The following is a 12277-nucleotide window of genomic DNA, read 5'->3' as shown; positions in this document are numbered from 1 at the left end:
CGACCAACGAAATTTGAAAAAGATTTTTTGCTCCTATTGCAAAAGACCTCACTGGTCACTACATACCAACGTGGGGGCACTATTACCTGTCAATAACTTGAAAATTGATCAAGTTTGACAGTTGTAACATTTGAATCACTGATCTCTTAGGATTGAAACTTGTATTTTCGGCATTTTCTCGCCAAACTCTACCAGATTTCAGAAGAAAAAGACACATATTTCTGGTTACGGAGGTACTGTTGTGCCGCGGCTTTACAGATGAGAAGAGGTTCCGGGATCCGGGTACACGGGCTCAGATATTTGACGAACAAAAGTTGAGTTACTGGTACAGACTTATGTATTTTCTTTATAGTTTAAAGTCACAGGGCCACGGAACCCTAAAGAAACCTGAGCCGTGGTCGCATGGTGATTTTCTAATCTAGCTGTGGAATGAATTGGACGAATCATGAGATTCTTCATTGGTTGAAGTTGGGATGAAGAGGGCATTGAGCCATTAATGCCTGGTGCAACTGATGAGTTAGAAGAGTGTGGTCTTCCAGAGCCGAACGTAACAATACACAGTGCAGCCGTGTGTAATATAACTCATTAACAAAGCCAAGGCCGACATTGATGCCAATGAAAATGTCGCTTCGGGACTCCTCAGGAACGGCCCCTTTTAAATTACTCGAACATTATTACCATTAATTCCACTTATCTGTCTACAGTTTGTTGTTTCACGTACTTTTTTTCACAAATGAATAAACTCTGCAGTTTGGTCACGACTATATAAAACGAGCTGCACTGATGGCGCATAGTTGTCGCGCAACTGTAAGCCAAGAAGTTTTGGGTAAAATTAGAGGATTTCTGCCTGATTGTCACGTAGTTTTAGTGAAACATAAAGAATCACCTGTTTTCTGTTATGAAGTGCAATTGGTAATAATCAAGTAAGTATTTTTACGTACTACAAGACATTATTATTTATACATTTGAATTACCAGAATTACAGAGCACTTACAGTCCTAATGAGAACTACGTGCAGAAAGAAATGAGTTGTTTTTGTCATTGATCTGTACAACATATTTCAAAGTTATCGAATTCTAGCGATTCTTACTTTTATATATTTACTAGACAGCGCATCTTCATGCAAATTAAAAATTTTCTACCTGATTTGCAACCAACTGGAGTGAAATAGAAATTGATTTTCTTTCTTAATATGTTTAACAGGTCGAAGAGAGAGATAATGTAAGTGTTTTTAAATTATTTAAATGCATAAAATCCGCTGTATAATAATCACCAAACATAGCCCTATAAATGTAGTACCCTTTGAATCGTTCATCTTTCTCCCTTGACATTTGTTTGTAAATATCCTGAAACAATTGTGTAGACCACTCGGTATAGTTGAGTTTACGGTGAGAACCTTGATTTGACAATTAATCATCCAAGGCCAGAATTGTGTTGAATTTCAATTGAATTACTGCACAAATTATAATTACAAAGTAATTCAATTAGATTGTATTCAATTATTACGTAATTCGAAATTCAGTCTCCTCGTTCAAATGAATTGCAATTAATAAAATACCAGTCAATGAACACTACATTCTAGTAATTGAACAATGATGGTCCAATGAATGAACAAAATTACTAAACAATATTCTCCTATTTATTTAACTCTTTGATCACAAAAAATCCCCTAGAATTAATTTTCTTTGGCTCCGTTATCTTTGTTAAAACATCCTGTCTCTTGTACCAAACCGTATCTGGAATCTCTGGCCATTTCCATACCTTTCCTTTTTCACATTCTACCATTGTTGTCACTTCATGAACAAGAGTCATTATCGCTAGTATGCCATGCGGCTTAAAATTTGTTGAAATATACAAAAGCGTTCATTTACTGGTGCCCGTTTATTCACTGGTACAGTTACCCTACTAGTCTACATATTGTTCCATATAAAAGCATAGAGATAAATATAATACATTGCGGATCTTTATGTATTTGTTCAGAAAATATTCAGGTGAAATTGGATATAATTAGTTACGAACAGTCTTTAATGTTAGAAACTCCAGGAGCGATCTTTTATAGACCAATTCGACATCAGCTATTGGCCGTTCTAATAAAATCAATTTTTCAGGAGTTTGGAGTAACTAATATTTGTCTGCTATCTGCTCGATAGCGGAGCCAATGGAGAGTTACTTGGAACTTTTCTGCGGCGTGGTTGCTTTACTTATCGCCTTGTATTATTACCGGATCTCCCATTATGATTTCTGGAGAAAACGTGGCGTAGTCGGACCAAAACCTCACCCAATTTTCGGCAATCTCTTCGATCTATCCTTTGCCAGAATAAATGCAGCGGACGCAATAGTGGACATTTATAAGAAATACAAACATGAACCTGTAGTTGGATTGTTCCAAGGAACATCACCTATTCTCGTTATAAATGATCCAGATCTTATAAAGAATGTCTTGATCAGGGACTTTTCTTACTTCCAAGAACGTCCATATACGGCTCACAATCGGGTATGTATAAAACCAGTAAAGTGTATATGAAGTTTTATTCGATTATACAATTGAAGATTTCTCTGAACATTCTATTTGATCTTTTCTTATTAAGTTCTAAGTTTTTAATCAGAAATTTCTTTTTATAATGGGCTCCTCGAAACTAAACAACGTTTGTCTAAAATATATTTCTTCCTATCTCAAAATATGTAGAAATTTTTCAGGTGGCTTGTCTTACGTGACTCACTCTGTATATACAGGGTGTCCCAAAATTCCTGAACATCCCGGAAATGGGAGGTTCCTCAGACCATTGGAAGCGATATTTTCCTTTGCTAAAATGTTATCCGCGGCTTTGTTTAGGAGTTATTAACGAAAAACACGGACCAATCAGAACGCGACCTAGACGCGAGTTGCCACAGTCGGCCCGGCGCGCCAACTGTCGATTGGCCGACTGTGGCAACTCGCGTCTAGGTCGCGCTCTGATTGGTCCGTGTTTTTCGTTAACAACTCCTAAACAAAGCCGCGGATAACATTTTTGCAAAGGAAAATGTCTCTTCGAATGGTCTGAGGAACCTCCCATTTCGGAAATGTTCAGGAATTTTGGGACACCCTGTATACAGTAAATATTCTATGGACGCAAGAAGGTGTTACACGTTTTAATAAAAAAAAGTGTCACAAATATGTTGGTAAAATTTCATTAAAAATACGTAAAATCAAACAAGTTTCATTTATTGCATGAGGCGGTCTCATGGGCATGCTATTTCTTAAATATTTTCTGTACATGAAGACTTACGTGTTAAATTGTGCAATATTATTAAACTGTTTACCATTTTCAATAAACGCAGAGCGTTATTGTGGCCCAATTCTATCACATAATTTTTATTACACAATTTTTTATTATCTTCAGATCGGGAGATCTGACTGGCCGCTACGAAATATATTGTTTTCTTGATCAAAGTAGCCTTTTACACAATTTGCAGTATGTATGATGGCGTTATTTTTCAGAAACATAAAACTTTTCCCAACCATTGTTGTTGCGAATTTGTTTATTTGATTACCTATGATTTCAAGGCAATTTCCACCATTTAATTTTTTGTCACAAAATGTGATATCTTTAACCCCGTAATAAAGCATAACACTCTTTCCCCTTTCCTTAACCCCTAGCCGTGTTTTAACGCGTCTCACGATCGTCATGATGATTTTAAACAAAGCCTAATAAATACGAATGATACACCTTTCTTTTTAAATGAAATAAAATTTGATTCGTTTTTACTCAATATTTAAGCATTAAAATAAATGTAGCCATACAAAAAACATCAATTTTGTTTTCTCTTCTACGACATTTCTAGTGATAAAGACGTTTTAATTGCTGTAACTGTAAAGAAAATAATACGGCAACGGGTTAAATAGACAGACCTATAAAACCCTGTGCCACAAAGTCTTCATACGTGTGCCATAATTTCACCGCGGCGATATTTTATTATTTCTCTATGTACTAAAAAATAAGACTCTGTATTTGAATTTTTTCTATCATACAAAAAGCGATACTTCTTTGCGTGGAAATTACGAATACTTTAAATAAATCAGATGTGAAAACTATTTCTAAAAATGTTCACAGACTGAACCCTTGTCGCAACAATTATTCCGATTGGAAACACAAAGATGGCGTCCGATAAGACCGAAAATAACTCCGATTTTTACAGCAGGAAAGTTGAGAGAGATATTCGCACTTATAGTGGAATGTTCAAAGAACTTGGAAGAATATTTAAATAACGTAGTTGGAAAAGGTGAACCAGTCAAAGTTAGCGAATTGTCCGCGCAATATACTACAGATGTGGTTGGTACTTGCGCTTTCGGAATTAATATGAACTCTCTGGGCGAAAAGGAATCCGAGTTTCGTCGAATGGGCAGGTCTATGTTTGAACCAACCATTGAAAACGTTCTACGATTAAAAACGAGTCTGTTATGTCCAAAACTGTACGATTTACTTGGATATGTGGTGCCTGAGAAGAGGCTGACTCGTTTCTTTACGAAAATTGTCAAGAGCGCGATCAAGTACAGGAGGGAGCACGGGATCTATAGACCGGATTTCATTAACATGCTCATGGAACTTGAAAACCATCCAGAACAGATAGAAGGCGTCGGTAAGTTAATTATTGTTTATAGCACTATATTCACAAGACTAATCTACAACATACAGTAGTGTACCGTTGTTTGAGATGCAACGAGTGCAGCGGGCGATGGGTCTGATAATGGAAGGTGGATCGTAACTAGTGATGGCGTACAAAATCCGTGATATATCACAGTGATCGTAGAATCGCGATCACGGTCGTAATTTTAACTTCATTCACGCCGCGATCGTTATTTATTAATCTAGAATCCATATAGAGTGAATTTGCTCACTGCCATCCTGATTCTTCATTTTGATTGAATGAGTTATTCGTTTGAATACATCAATTAGTTTGCACAAAAATATCTGCATAAAACGTAAATTTAAAATTACGTTACGTTTTCTGTATATGGCGTGAGGCACACGTTTAAAAAAGGCGGCCATTTTACGTACATTTTAGGCTTACGACCTAAACTGGACGTCTCGTAAGATGTCTTAAAGATGCCATTGTGTCATCTGGGAACATACCAAAAAATTATAAATCTGAAAGAATGGTTCGCTGAATCAAACACAAGCGTCGCTTTGTGTTGTTGCTTGAATATCCACATCATTACAAAATACAGAGTATCGCAGAGTAAATACATACAGGGTGAGGCACTAACTATTGCCACCTACAATAACTCCGAAAGCATGATAGTAGTAGAAAAGTTTTCGAAATAAAAATTCCAGTGGACAACAGGGGACGTAGTATGGCGTTAATCTTTTGTTGCTAGACGGAGTCGCGTCAGAGATGACCCATTTTCCCCATTGAATCACAGTTAAAAATTCTATTATTAGGAATTTAGGATAAATATAAATATTATATTAGGATATATATATAATACATATTAGGAAATTTCTAAAATGAACTTCAAAAACACGAAAAAAAGTCGCAAAACTCCAGATTTCATATAGAAATTTAAAGGTGGCATCTACGAAATTAATTTAGCAATAAGCATATTGTCATTCAGCACGATCCCCAATTTTTTTCTCTGAAGTGCCTTGGTGTGAAAAGATGAAACCAATTTTCTCGACGTTCCATGATAGTTACAATTGTTTTCTTTTTTACCACGCTTATATTAGCTTGCCGAGTTGTTGTTGTCGTTGTCGATGTTGTTGTTGTATGCGTCAAATCTTGAAATCGAATTTTAAACCACTTCCCAATGAGCTAGAGACTTGAAACTTTAAACATAGCTCAGAACTGGGTGACAATGCAATATTAAAAAACAAATTTAAAAAAAAACTATGCGTTTAGGAGATATAAACTATTAAAAATTTAACCATTACACCTCCCCGCGCGTCGCTCGGTAGTACGTCATCGCGGACAGCGATCCCCACTCCGCGCGCCAGCGCTTACCTACTCCACTACGTGTTCCCACTCCGACTCATCCCCACTCCATTGGCCCACTTCGCATCGTAGGACCTCAGTTTACTTACTGAGTTGGTTAGGATCACGTCGGTGTGGAGGGCGACAAGGACCGGCGGTTCTGCTCGATAAGCGACTCGCGGTCGTCACTACAAACCAATATGACGGCGCCCTTACCTGTCAAAAACACTGCAATAGCTCCTGAACGATTGATCCTACAGAATGGAAACTTCGATTTGCAGCCGCCATGATACAATATTTTTGCTTTTACAAAAGATGGTTGAATTTATTGGTTGAAGTGGTAATTAAAATCGATTACAAGATATGTAAAGACTAAAAAGTAGAAAATAAAAAAATATATAAAAAAACTTTTTAAAAATCACGCTTATATTAAATTGCACCAAAAAGGGAGAAAATAATTTTTTTACACATTAGCGACAATAAATAAAAGCGTGGAGCGCTAAACTATATTGACGCAATCTTCGTGGGCGCTCCACGCTTTTATTTATTGTCGCTAATGTCTAAAAAAATTATTGGTGGATAGTTCTCTGGAACAATCTTCGTTTCCACGAAGATTGCGTCAATATAGTTTAGCGCTCCACGCTTTTATTTATTGTCGCTAATGTGTAAAAAAATTATTTTCTCCTTTTTAGTGCAATTTAATATAAGCGTGGTTTTTAAAAAGTTTTTTAACTACTTAGATACAGAGAAACACTTTACATATTAATGACAAAAACACGTAAATTATACAATATTACTATATTTAGATGTGACAGTTCTATGAAAGTATAGTGTAATAGAATCTTATTTTCGGCTAACTTTATTTATAACGGATCAATAATATCGAATTGTCGTTTTCAGAATTAACGGATACATTGCTTGTTGCACTAGCTGCCGGTTTCTTCGCGGCCGGATTTGAAACATCTTCTAGCAATATCACCTGGACTCTGTATGAACTAGCTCAGAATCACGAGATACAAGACAAAGTGCATGAAGAAATCAAGGCGTATCACATTAAGTACGGCGATACTTTCACGGTTGACTCTCTAAAAGAGCTGAAATACTTGGACAAAGTATTCAAAGGTAAACACATCGGTAGACAGCGGATCTTTATGCAAAATGAAACTGTTCTACCTAAATTGCAACAGGCTGGAGTGAAGTAAAAATTCATTTTCATTCATAACCCCTTACCCCACGATTTATTTTATGGTTTCAGTGATTAGAATTTTCTCCGTAGTTCGTAATTTCTTAAAAAAGGAAAAAATTGATATCTATTGTATTTATATTATATCTATTTATATCTATTATATCTACATTTTCTCCAATAATTATACATTAACGAAACCAAAATAAAATTTCATCTCGGTTTAAAGGAAATTAGTAACATACATATTTATTAGACTCTGTGTGTTCAGGATCTTCATCACGGGTCTGACACGATATTGTAGGGCAAGGGGTTAATATGTTTGACTGGTTGAAAATAATATAATGGTCTTTTTATATTCTTCTAACGGCCCAGGGCGCGCTCTGATTGGTCCGTGTTTTTCGTTAATAACTCCTAAACAAAGCCGCAGTTGACTTTGGTGCAAAGGAAAATGTCTCTTAGAATGGTCTCAGGAACCACCCTCTTTCGGGATTTTCACGAATTTTGGGACACCCTGTATAGGATAATGCTAATGCCAGCAATATGTAAAAAACTTTAGTAATCAAATAAAAATATGTATAAGGTCCCTTTTAAGAAGGAGGATGTTAAACAGTGGCTAAATGGGTAGCAGAGACTCCAGAAACATTGATAAGATCGTACTTCTTCAGTTCGAAGAAATTGTTAACCCACTAGTATTTGTCTGAATATAATTAAGGGGATCGACTCATTTCCAGGATTGCAAGGGTGCAGAATGTGCTTTCTCATTTCTCGATAATGCAAAGATGGGGTTTTCAGTACTCACAAGCGCTAGATAAAAGATCAATCTAGGCCGCGATCGCCCTCAAAAGTCCTATTTTACGTTTACGAGGTGTAATTTGCGTTATTCGGCAGCATGTAGCTGTTGCAGCTTTATGAAAATAGCTACATGCGCAGCTGTATGCTTAAAAACTGCTGTACCCTTATTCAAAATATTGTCTAAATTATTAAATACATTGGTATCTAATCAACTACTAAACATTTAAGTACTGTATGAGGTGTTATATTAATTTTATATTCATACAAAGACAAAAATTAATATAGAATGGAATTATTCCAAGTCTCGGAAGAAATGTTTAATTTTCGAATTAAAGTAGCTCCGAAATGTAAAGGGATAATAACTGTTCAGTGACAGCTTGTGCGAGAATAAAGTGTACTTGTAACCTAAAAACGAAAGCTTTTTGCAATTATCTCGGAAACCAAGTCCGAGCGACGGGTATAGCTGTGTAAAGAAACGTTGTTCAGAATGTTGACCTTGACTTTGGTCATCCGAGCTTCCTTGTCTAAACGCAACATTCACCGACATTTTTGTGATTTTTTAGAAACATTAAGGAAATACCCTGCTGGGGCATTACTTCAGCGGAGAACAGAAAGTCCATACACTTTTGATACTTTGAAATTTACAATACCAAAACGGGTCGACGTATGGATTCCTTTTTTTGCGATACACCGGGATCCTGAAATTTACCCAGATCCTGAGAAATTCGACCCTGAAAGGTTTAGCGAAGAACAGGTAGCAACCCGCAATCCTATGCACTACCTACCTTTTGGCCATGGTCCAAGAAGTTGCGTTGGTATGTACACGCATATTGCAACCATATTTCTGAAAACCCGTTCCTTTTATACCTCCACTGTTAAAAAGAGAGTTAAATTCATCCATGTACATGTGTACAGTCAGTCACATAATTGATGGCACAAATTTAAAATTAGAAAAACCTTTTTATAAAGGTCCCGAGGGCCGCATGCCCGTCGACGAATAGTCTACGGCCCGACCAAAAACTTTGAAATTGTTGATGCCAATTTATAGGTTTTACACTCCAAATTCACCCTTTTGCAAGTCAATTTCACCTCTCTGTAAATCAATTTCACCCGTTTGCAAATCAATTTCACCCTTCTGCAAACTAATTTTACCCTTTAGCAAATCGAATTGTATTTTTTACAAATATTTAAGTATTTTTAAGTAAGTTTTTCTAAAAAAATCAGATCAAATGTAAATTAATTGTTGACTTGCAGAAGGGTGAGTTTGGAGTGCAAAACCTGCAAAACTGGAATTAATCGAAATGCAATGTGATTCCGTATTGAAACAAAAATACATATGGATGTTCTGATTCCACATTTCTATTTACAATTATTTATCTGTCGACCGATTTCTCAATATGTTATGTACTATTAGGCGTATTTCAGCTATGTTCGGTAGCAGTGGTAGCACATACTATATATGCGAACCACTATTTTCAACGTTAAAAAATAATAAAACTGCGGAAAGCTCAAGATTGAACAGACCAACCTGTACAATCAATTTCCAAAATAATTACAGTTCAACAAATTCAACCAAATTTTGAAAATTTGATCACAGAAAAACATTGCCAAGTTTCTTCGAAAGAAAAATGAAATAGTTTTATTCAAATACACTTAAAAAAACAACTTTTGTACGTATGTTATTTTATATGTGTAACAGCAATGTTAACAAAAAAAATGTTTTCCCTTTTTACTTCGAGTCTGCTGTTTTCTATTGCGGCCCTCGAATTAATTTATAATATTTAATGAGGTCCTTGGTGGTAAAAGAGTTCGACATGCCTGATCTAGTAGATGGCGTACAATGAAAATTTTGAAAAAATGCAATTTTTCGGAATTTCGTCGGAAGAAAAATTAAAAATAATGCGTTCTATAGACTCGTATAAATTATATACATTTTTAAAATGTCATCGAAACTTGATAATCGCATTGAAAAAATGGCATTTTTTCACGATTTGCTGCCAATAACTTCGGCCCATGTTTACAAAATGTATTTTAAAAATTTAAATGAAAGATAACAAATTTATAAAATCAATATTTATTTTTTTTCGCAATTCTTATCATTTAGTAAACTACTTCTTTCAAATTCTTGAAAAACAATCGAGTCGCTTCGTTCACGTTTCCAAATGTACCATTATTTTAAAGGATGCATAAGGCATTTAAGACGAACTCTACATAGTTTGTAACAAATGCACAAAGGTTTTATTACTTCATAGTGCATTTTTCTTGTTTTCCAATTGCCCGTCATCATTTTGTAGCCACCCACTCGTATTATCATATTACTTAACAATTTTTATTTTGTCTATTGTACTTATTCTAATTGTAAGCTAAGCCTGCTTTAATGTTCCGCTGATGTCAAGAACGTGAAATAATATTTTACAACAATGAAACGAACATTTTTTCAATGATTTCATACTTCAGTGTCCGATCGAAAATGTTTTGCCAACGGTTGTACATTATTAGTTTCACTATCACGAAAGTGTCATTTAGAAATCAAATTGCTATTATTTTAACATTTATTTTCAGCTTCTCGTTTCGGAGAATTGCAAGTCAAAATTGGACTGATTAAAATACTTCGAAATCACAAAGTGGACGTCTGCGAAAAAACTATGATTCCGTGCGAATATGAAAAAGGCACCTCACTTCTATCACCTAAAGGCGGAATATACTTAAACGTGACAAAAACGGAATAATGTTGCGTTTACATGAAAATGTAATATGTACTTCGTTAACTGCAACAACAAATTGGAACGACAGAATAGTTTGAGCAATCATGGAATAGTTTGCGACAGAAGGAAAACAGATGAATGAACAACAAAGATTTAGAAATTTTGAAGAAAGCACTAATGTAACGAAACAGTTAATGAAAAAAGTAACATTTATCTATCAAAGTCACCTCTCTACCTGGACCCCCGAAGTAGAATATACTGAGTCCATGTTTTTTCTAAGAAATGATATCGTATATGTTTTCTGCGTCAAAGTTTTGCATTCTTTTCGACGGTGGAAATTGTGTCGATCTATTATAAGTAGTTTAGTTCTCCATAGAATAGTGTAAAAATAATTTTAAGCACAGGAGAACTTAATAGAACGAACAAACCATTACACAACACATGTCAAAGCCAAATGCTAACGACCGACCATATATTATTATGCGAATGCAGAAAACCAGAACAACGTGGGCAGAAATAAACTATTTCTAGCATTTCATAATATATTATTAAGTAGATAATTCAAATATATTTTAGTTTTTTATTTTATGTTTTAGAATATTATACTGAGTTCTAGTTTATTATAGTGTATCCGACTACGTTATATTATATTCTAGTATGTTATATGTATAATACTTATTATTACTGTATCTATTATATGTATTATTGTATATTCTGGAAATAAACTACCTTAAGGAAGTAAATACGAGGCGTGTTAAAAAAATAACGGAAATTTTCATTTTTCCGAACAAATTACACGCACAAGGGAAATGTACGATGAATACAAACACGAGCCAGTTTGAATGGTCAATGATCTTGATCTGGCCAAAGATGTCCTCATCGGAGACTTCTCCTTATTTGCATCGCGAGGAGTGACCATCTACCGCAAGGTATTCAACAGTAAATAATTATTGCCTCTTTCTCATGCTAGTCAGTAAATTTGGACGAGAAGATACGAAAAATCCAAGTTTCGATACTGGAGGATCAATGGTTAAAATGTTGTAGTTATAAGTGTTTAAAGTTGAGCGATCGCCAGTGTTTTTGACAGGTTAGCGCCGCCATGTTCTGTGTAGTGACGGTCGCGCGTTGTTTACAGAGTGGAGCCGCTAGGTGGCACCACAAGCACACGCTTGTAGGTTTTGTGGCCACTGATGAATAAAGGCACACCGCGCCTACTCGCGGAGGTCCGGAAGGATATATCACCGTTGATTCGAAAGGCCAGGAACAAAGAACAACTCGATGAGCTTGACGCCTACGTCGTCGTACCTCGGCGGTCCAAACGAGAGAGAGAGCCAACATGGCGGACGGCTAGGCGCGCTCACCGCGTCGCCTAACCCCCACTCGACCGAAACAGGGGAGGGGGAATCCACGATCCCCACATACTCCCCCCCCCCGAGTGCAACGACACTTTATTAACAAATCTATATATGTACAACATTTACAACGTCGTAGTGCAAAATTTGCACACGCTCTGCACCAGAGCTGGGCGAATACTCCGCCGTTCATCTGACTCCAATTTAATATTTAAATGCAACGCGTGTTACAAAACACCCACAAGGGCAGCGATTCATACAATACGCGAATAGACATCCTACCCACGCGTTGC

The 12277-nt window shown here is 36.0% G+C and overlaps 1 protein-coding gene across 1 annotated transcript; it reads left to right on the top strand.

Annotated features, from left to right (window-relative positions):
• The first annotated feature begins 1443 nt into the window (after positions 1–1443).
• LOC143211348 (putative cytochrome P450 6a14) lies at positions 1444–11459 on the top strand. Its single transcript, XM_076428890.1, has 5 exons — positions 1444–2494; positions 4092–4617; positions 6850–7071; positions 8491–8742; positions 10490–11459. The coding sequence occupies exons 1-5, from the start codon at positions 2159–2161 to the stop codon at positions 10654–10656; spliced, it is 1503 nt and encodes a 500-aa protein (XP_076285005.1). The 5' UTR covers positions 1444–2158; the 3' UTR covers positions 10657–11459.
• Positions 11460–12277: the final 818 nt, after the last annotated feature.

The sequence above is a fragment of the Lasioglossum baleicum genome, chromosome 8, assembly GCF_051020765.1.
Source record: "Lasioglossum baleicum chromosome 8, iyLasBale1, whole genome shotgun sequence".
NCBI lineage: Eukaryota > Metazoa > Arthropoda > Insecta > Hymenoptera > Halictidae > Lasioglossum > Lasioglossum baleicum.
The sequence above is the reverse complement of the archived record's forward strand: the minus strand, read 5'-3'. Positions and strand labels throughout refer to the sequence as shown.